General features: G+C 28.7%; 1 protein-coding gene across 1 annotated transcript; it reads right to left on the reverse strand.

The window, feature by feature from the left end:
• Positions 1–2,892: 2,892 nt before the first annotated feature.
• LOC124938719 (protein LIGHT-DEPENDENT SHORT HYPOCOTYLS 10) lies at positions 2,893–4,315 on the reverse strand. The gene is made up of 2 exons (XM_047479216.1): positions 3,619–4,315; positions 2,893–3,083 (listed from the first exon to the last, which is right to left on the reverse strand). Exon 1 carries the CDS (start codon positions 4,150–4,152, stop codon positions 3,640–3,642), a length of 513 nt encoding a protein of 170 aa, XP_047335172.1. The 5' UTR covers positions 4,153–4,315; the 3' UTR covers positions 2,893–3,083; positions 3,619–3,639.
• Positions 4,316–7,727: the final 3,412 nt, after the last annotated feature.

The raw sequence follows: 7,727 nt of genomic DNA on the forward strand, positions 1-7,727 counted from the left end.
AGACTATTTCTTTAAAAACAGTTAAGTGAATTTCTAAAGACGTACCGTCAGACATGCGTTGGGAATACAAGCGTTGCTTCAAGTGTAGCTTGTTAGTCAGCGTTTTCGTCATACATAATTGCTCCAATCTTAGCCAGAGAGCAGCAACTGTTTTTTCCTTCAAACAGTCTTGAAGAATCTGATTCGATAGATGAAGATAAATCTGCGATAGAGCCTTACGATCCGCTCGTTGTTTTTCTTCATCAGTCCACGAAGACGGCATCTTGTCAGCGCCATATAGCGCATCTTCCAGATCCATCTGTGCCAAAATAGCTCGCATCTTCACTTGCCATAACGAAAATCTGGTGTTACGATCCAACAGCGGAATATCGTATTTCATCGTGGTCATGACTAAAAATAAAACAAACAAATTTGGCTCTGATACCAATTTGTTAGAATCTAAACCACAATAAACGAGGATAAAAGCGATAAAGAAGAACGAACACCAAGATTACGTGGAAAACCCTTTACGGGTGAAAAACCACGGGCAGAAGAGAAGATTTCACTATAACGAAGATTGTACAGATTTTTGGTAGACAACGTAAAACTGTATTAGAGAAAAGACGACTGTCTTTTCTATATATTGTCTAACCCTAAAAATATGATGTAAATTAAAAGGGGTCAGACCCATTAAGACTACAAGTCCATACAGTGCGGGCAAATTACGCTGACCCAACAAGAATTCGGGCCACAAACTCTAACAGTTAATGCCAATGGTATAAAATAAAAATAATAAAAAAATCATTCTGCACCAATTTAATAAGTTAAATTAAATTGTGTAGGGTAGAAAACTAGCATGACCATAACTTTCATTTTTAATGAAAATTGAATTATTTTTTAGGCAGACTCTTAATACTTAAGTTACCTTATTATGTAACTTAACTAATGAATTATAATATGTTTTTTTTGTCATTATAATTGAAATATATAATTAAGAAAAAAAATTCCAAATGAGTTCAATAATAATAGTGTAGGACTGTCTGAAGCAGTAAAGTTTGAAGAAAATGACAAAAAAGAAGGAATAAACTTGACCCACAAAATCTTTTGGAGGCAACAAGCAATCTATAAAAGGGCAAAGAAAGGACACCCATAAAGAGAAAGTGTCCTTTACCTTCATCTCATCAAATGCTCTCACTTAAGAAGCACACATATATATATATATATATATACCTGGCCAGTAAAATTGTGATAAATTATAAGAAAATTGAAATATATTTAATAGGAATCGAAACAATGATAGTGTTTTAAATTTGAAAGCAGCCTAAAGAAGTGAGTTTAATTAGTGTTCTAATCTATTATTTTGTTACTTTTTACCCAATTTTGTTATTTCAGATTATGTTCTATTGTAATTATACTATTTTTTTTCTTTTAATTTCGACATATATATGCATTACTTTCGAAAGGAAATTTGGTGTTATTTCGTACTTTTTGCAATAATTGATTTATTCATGATTATTAAAATTAAAATTAATGTATATAAAAGGAAGGTTACGTTATAAAGACATGCATTCATAGTGAATCTAGTTGAAATTGAACTTGTGTATTAAACCGATTTTTACTATTAAACTATTTTGCTAGGTTACGCCATCGGTTGAATCCTCCAAACCAATGAATAGTTCAGTTTATTGAATGAATTAATATATCATAAATAATTATTTAGTATATATCTTAGCAATTGTTTTGGATTAAATACAATTCTATCATATTCATGACTAGCCAACAACCCACATTAATCAATTAATTGGACTAGTTACTATTCTGTTTTCATCTCTTTACATATTATTGCACTTTCATTACTTTGATTTTTCCTTGTGTTTCTTTTGATCCTTTTTGTTACTTGGCTCAGATCTTGGTTTCTTGTGGTGATTTGTACTTGTTTTTTTATGGAGTCTATCCGTCACAACTATTGTCTCGAGATGTCATCAATATTGTCTCAAGAATGCTACTAGGTTTGGAGCAACCTTATTCTCCCCGTGATCTCTTTAGGTTAGGTTGGTATTGCATAACTAATGCTACGTACTATTGTCAAAACTATATTATTGCATAAATTAAGTGGTGGTTTCATAAAATAGATGTGTTTTTGTGTAAAACAGAGAATAATCATACTCTATATTGGCTTATGTTTGTCAAAGAGGTCTTTCATTTGAGACCACATAAGATGTGCATATCGAGTTGGGTGCATCACATCACATGCTTTGGGAAGGGATAGTACTTGAGCTTTTGACTATGAGGACTTTGATTTCGAACTTTTTTGCAGAACGAATTATGAGAATGAGATTGGTCGAGTGACAAAAAACAAGAAAAATTCGTAAATGATATTTTGATGGAATGCAGAGAAAATACACTGAAGAACAATAAAATAAAAGTTTAAAAGAGGGACACATAAACTCTATAGTGAAGTGAACTACGATGTGAGAAAGCGAGTCAAATTATAATAATGCATGTGCTAAGATAGTAGAGTAGTTACAAGCTTACCTCAACTCTTTAGAGTTTTAAATTTATTTTGAGTCTATCCATTTTGTATGTTTCTTATTCACTTTGTTATTTATTGACCAACTCGAATCAACTAATGGCTAGAATTTTGAATGCTTTTGAAATTTGGTCACAATTAATGCAAGTTTTGAATCTATAAAATGAAAAGATTTTCATTCTTTAAAAATGTTGCTAAAGACTTAACTAAATTTTCAATTATGTAGGATCAACATTTTTTTAAAAAAAATAAAAAAAAATTCTTAGATTCATAATCAAGAACCAACTATTATCAGCACGTTAAATCTCTTTAAATATTGTTCATTATTAACATATCCATTTAATTGAAACTGTAAATTTAGAAATGGAAAGAACATGTTCATCTCTTTAGAGCACGATTAATGATTAGATGAATAGAAGTTCATCATCATAGATATTGTGTTGAGTCGAACCAATACAAGTATATATTAAACAAGAAAAGAAAGAGCCAAAAGACAATTACATGGACACAAATAAAAGCATGAACTAATGTGAATGACTTATAACTAATTAATCTTCGTAATTCTTCTTTAATTCTGCACAAAATCGCAAACAAAAACATGAAAATTTCAAGTAGGAAACTAGTAAATATATAATGTTGTTAATCACTTAACATTTTTGTAATGAGTGTTTTCCCCATTTACCAGTTTTTTTTATTGAACAGAAAATCTGTTTTTATTTATAAGAGATTACATAATGCAGATCCACATAAATTAAATCATGTCCACAAATATGTCATTTGATGTCACCGAATTTTAAAAAAAAAAATCCATAAAAATTGTAATTAAATATGTCATGACAAATATATTCTGATCTGATGTCAGGGAATATATATAGTGTCATTTTAATTCCTTAGGATTTCTTATCTTTCATTTATTTAAAGAAAAAAAAAAGATGAATCCCAATTGCGATTTGTATAATTAATCAGATCTCAACCAGCTTAGGATTACTTAGTAAGAATGAAACATGTTATTTAACGATGGATATCAAAACCTAGCTAGCTAGCTTGAGAATTTTATAACTACCATTTTATTAAATAAGAAGAAACTTAGTATGGTTTGGATTTGTTACCATGCATTTTTAATGGCGGATCTAACTAGGGCTTCCAACTTTCTTCTTCGACTTCATCTTTTTCTTATAAGGGATCCCTCTGGCTTTGGCTTGTTTCTCTTTCACTTCCCTTAGATAAACCCTAATGACAGATCCGGCTAATGGGTTTGACTCCTGGGTGCCTCCGTTTTCCTCGTAGGCTGCCCGGAGCCGACCAACAAGGGCATCCAGACTTCCCCATGCCTGTCTCAATGGACAGGAACATGGTCCGAGAGGCTCAGGATGCCCATAGAACACGCATCCTAGTGCGTGAACCTTAGTTTTCCCGAACTGGTCGAGATATCTAAGAAAGTTCAAGACATGTACACCGGTGCAACTTGAGAGAGGCACCGGTGGACGCTGGTTTTTGAGGAACTGGACGAAGGTGTTCCAATCACGCCGCTTTTGAGACTCATATCGGCTTGGCGTGTGTTGTGATGATGGATCCTCGCCCATGGAAGGCTGCGTCGAGGTTTGAGACTCCATAGGAATTTTGCCTCTTTCGATTGACATCATGGGTGGGTAGAGAAGGTGAGAGGAGAGGAGAAGAGTTGTGAGAGTAATTGGAAGACTAAAAATTAACCCAAGATAGGCCAATGAGGTGACATGCAATGGGCCATTCTTTCTTTTTCTTTCTGTCCTTAGTAGGTTATATAGTATACACTTAATTTAATTAATACTCTTTGTTTTGTATTATATATGTATTTATTTAAATTATATATATGGTACATATAGAAGAAATACTTGTATTATATAAAATTATAATCTAGCTAGATAACATATATAAATATATATAAATATATATATATATATATATATGGTACAATAAAAACATAATCATATCAATTATCACCACAAGAATGTCATCTTGTGTAGATCTTGTGTAGTGTTGGTGAGATGTCACAACACTAATATATGAGATTCGCTCCGAATTTTGAAAATTATCGTTTTTAGGGGGAGGAAAATCGATGGATACTCATATATTTACTTTGATAAGGTTTTCTAACTTTGTGTTCTAACATTTGTTGTAAAGTCTAAATATGAAAAATTTAATTTATATAATAAGGTTCAAGATAAACATATTGTAAAGTCTAAATATGAAAAATTTAATTTATATAATAAGGTTCAAGATAATAGATGTTGTTTACTATGTTAAAAGTATTGCTAAATAACAATATTTTTTTAGTGTTTATAGTATTGTGATTTTTGTGTATGTACCTTTCTTTCTATTTCTCATTTGATTGAGATAATAACTTATGTTATATTTGTAACAAACTTGATTACTATTATATATATATATATATATATATATATATATATATATATATATATATATATATATATATATATTAAAGTGAGACAAACTTAGTTTTTTGTTTTAATGTAAATAAGATTTAAGTCTTAGTGATCTATCAATGAAAATTCGGTGTCTTTCCAAATACTTTTTTTCAATGGTTCGATTTACAAAGGAAATTTGTGATTGCGTTCACTCAGCTCATCTACATTATAACAGCTAACTTGTATGATCGGAGTAATCTATCTAAGATTGTTCACGCTCAATATCAATTATTGTCTTCATTCTAATGGTCACATGCATGTTCCCTTGGAGGTTCATTTTGGGTAATTTATCTTTACATTTAGCACTTTAAATATTAATTTTAGAAAATTAATTTATGCTTAAAGAGACGTCGAATGAAATCTTTACTTGATGGTTTTTCGAATGTTGTTAAAGCTGTCAAGTTAAAAATCAAATATTGTAATTGTGTCTCTAATATAATAAATAAATGTCATTTAATAAAGCTGAAATATATTAGGACAAAAAGACTATATTTTAATTAATTGTTGATAGAATTGAGTATGGGTTGGTATATCTATTTGTTAATTGTTATGAATTAAGTAAAAGGTGAATGCCATTTTAAAAATAATTGAAGGGCACATGTATTATTTTCTTAAGATAAGATAGAAGGGACACATTATGCAGTGAAACAACTGTATATTTACCTAGTAGTTTGCAATAATTGTCCATTATAATTTATAAGGTACAAGTAATATTATTTTTACTAATCTAGCTCTTAACAGTGCCAATCATTCAATTGGAAGTCCTAGTAGGCAACAGCAGACCCTAGCTACTTCAATTTTATTTATTATTATTTAAATTTTCAATAGAGTCATAAAATTAATTCACGGGGAGGGCCTAACTCCTAAGAGTCCATCCGGACGACGAGAGGTTTCATGTCACGGGGACCACTCAAGATTCTTCGGTAAACCAATAAACGATATCGATCTCGTTTAAAACTCGTTTAAAACGCCTAAACTTAGAATCAGGTCTAGGTTATAACTATATTTTTAATTTGTTATTTTTTTTAACTAGTTTATTTTAATATTGATTTAAATAAAATAATATTATGAAATATATTTTAATTATATATAAAAACAAATTTAATAAAGTTTTTTCGTTCAAACTCGATTCTCCTTCAATTTTAAAATGTTCGAATATATCATCAATTGGATGGATTAGAAATTATTTATACAGTATAATAGTTAAGAGTTACCCTGAACTCTCAATGATTTGATTTTCATATTTGCATGACTACAAGTGATTCAAATATTATTGATTTTTTTTTATTAATAGTCCATCCTTGCCTTTGTTAATTAGAATCTTGACTAATGTACCAAAATTCAATTCTCTCACACTTCAATTATTTTTTTTGTAAAGTAAATTCATGCTAATTTCTTAAATTAAAAAAAAAAATGGCTTACTTTTTTTTCATCATTACATTTAAATGATCACTTTCATTTCCGTTTAAAAACTAAAAAAAAATAAAAAATCATACTTTAAGAATATATATATGATTAAGTTGAAGTTTTATCCTATAATATATTATTTTAACAAAATACATTTCCTTCAACCTTATAGTATATATGTATATATACTATATATTTTGAGTTGGGTTTGGAGGATTTTTTTTTTAATTTATTTAAAAATTATATATTTTTATAATATTGGGTTTTGAGGATTTTTTTTAAAATTTATTTTAAAATTATATATTTTTACAATATTTTATTAGATTTTTATTTTGATAAAATAATATTTTAAAATATATTTTAATGATGTATATATTAATATTTATTTGTTTCAAATGTTTTCAAACATGATCAATTTAGTGATACATCGCTAGCTAACTGATGTTAGAAAAGAAAAAGAACAAATAATATAGGGAAACAACAGTCGGACATTAGGTGTAACACTGGTTTTTAATTTTAAAAATGAATTAATAAAAAATAAAAAAATGATTAACTTTATAAACAGTGTATTAGAAAAGATGGCAGACATAACCGATAAGATAAGAGCTAGTACATACCAAGAGAAAACATGTATGTTCCTCTTGGTGAAACACATATAATGTCGACTGATAATTATATACTTTTCTTTTTTTTTAATTTTCTAAATTCAAAATATATGAAGAACAGTAAAATTTGAGTGTTTGTTTTTGGATGATATTTAAATTACACACCTTTTTAACAACTAGCTATATATACGTTTAATTTGTATATATGATGAGAGAATTAATTACTTTTACAAGCCGGATGGGTGAAATGAAAATGATTTAACAAGTAATAAAAGTAGGTAATAAAATGACAAAATAGGTTGCTTTTCATTTAAAAGTATTCGATAACGATGGTTGTGCCATCAAGAGGCAGTGGTTGGGTAATAATATATTGAATTTATAGGACAAATGATAAATCATTTTAATTTTAATGTAGTTTCATCAATTTATTTATGGGAAAAATGTCAATTTTATTTATAAAGTTGGAAGGAGGTGTCAAATTTATTTACAAAGTTGCAAAATTCTATTTATATATATAAACTTGTCAAAATGTGTCAAAATTATTTAACATAACGGAATGTCTCAAACGGTGTTAAGTTTTATCCACGTGGATATTTATTTTTTTTATATTTTTTTAACCTATTTTTTAGGTTTCAAACCAACCTTCTTTTTCTATTTAATATATAAAATTAAATAAATAAAATTTTCCTTCTTCTACCTACCATCATCTTCATCCCCTCTCTTCACTAGCAGACAGCCCAC

This window comes from Impatiens glandulifera, chromosome 5, assembly GCF_907164915.1.
Source record: "Impatiens glandulifera chromosome 5, dImpGla2.1, whole genome shotgun sequence".
Classification (NCBI taxonomy): domain Eukaryota; kingdom Viridiplantae; phylum Streptophyta; class Magnoliopsida; order Ericales; family Balsaminaceae; genus Impatiens; species Impatiens glandulifera.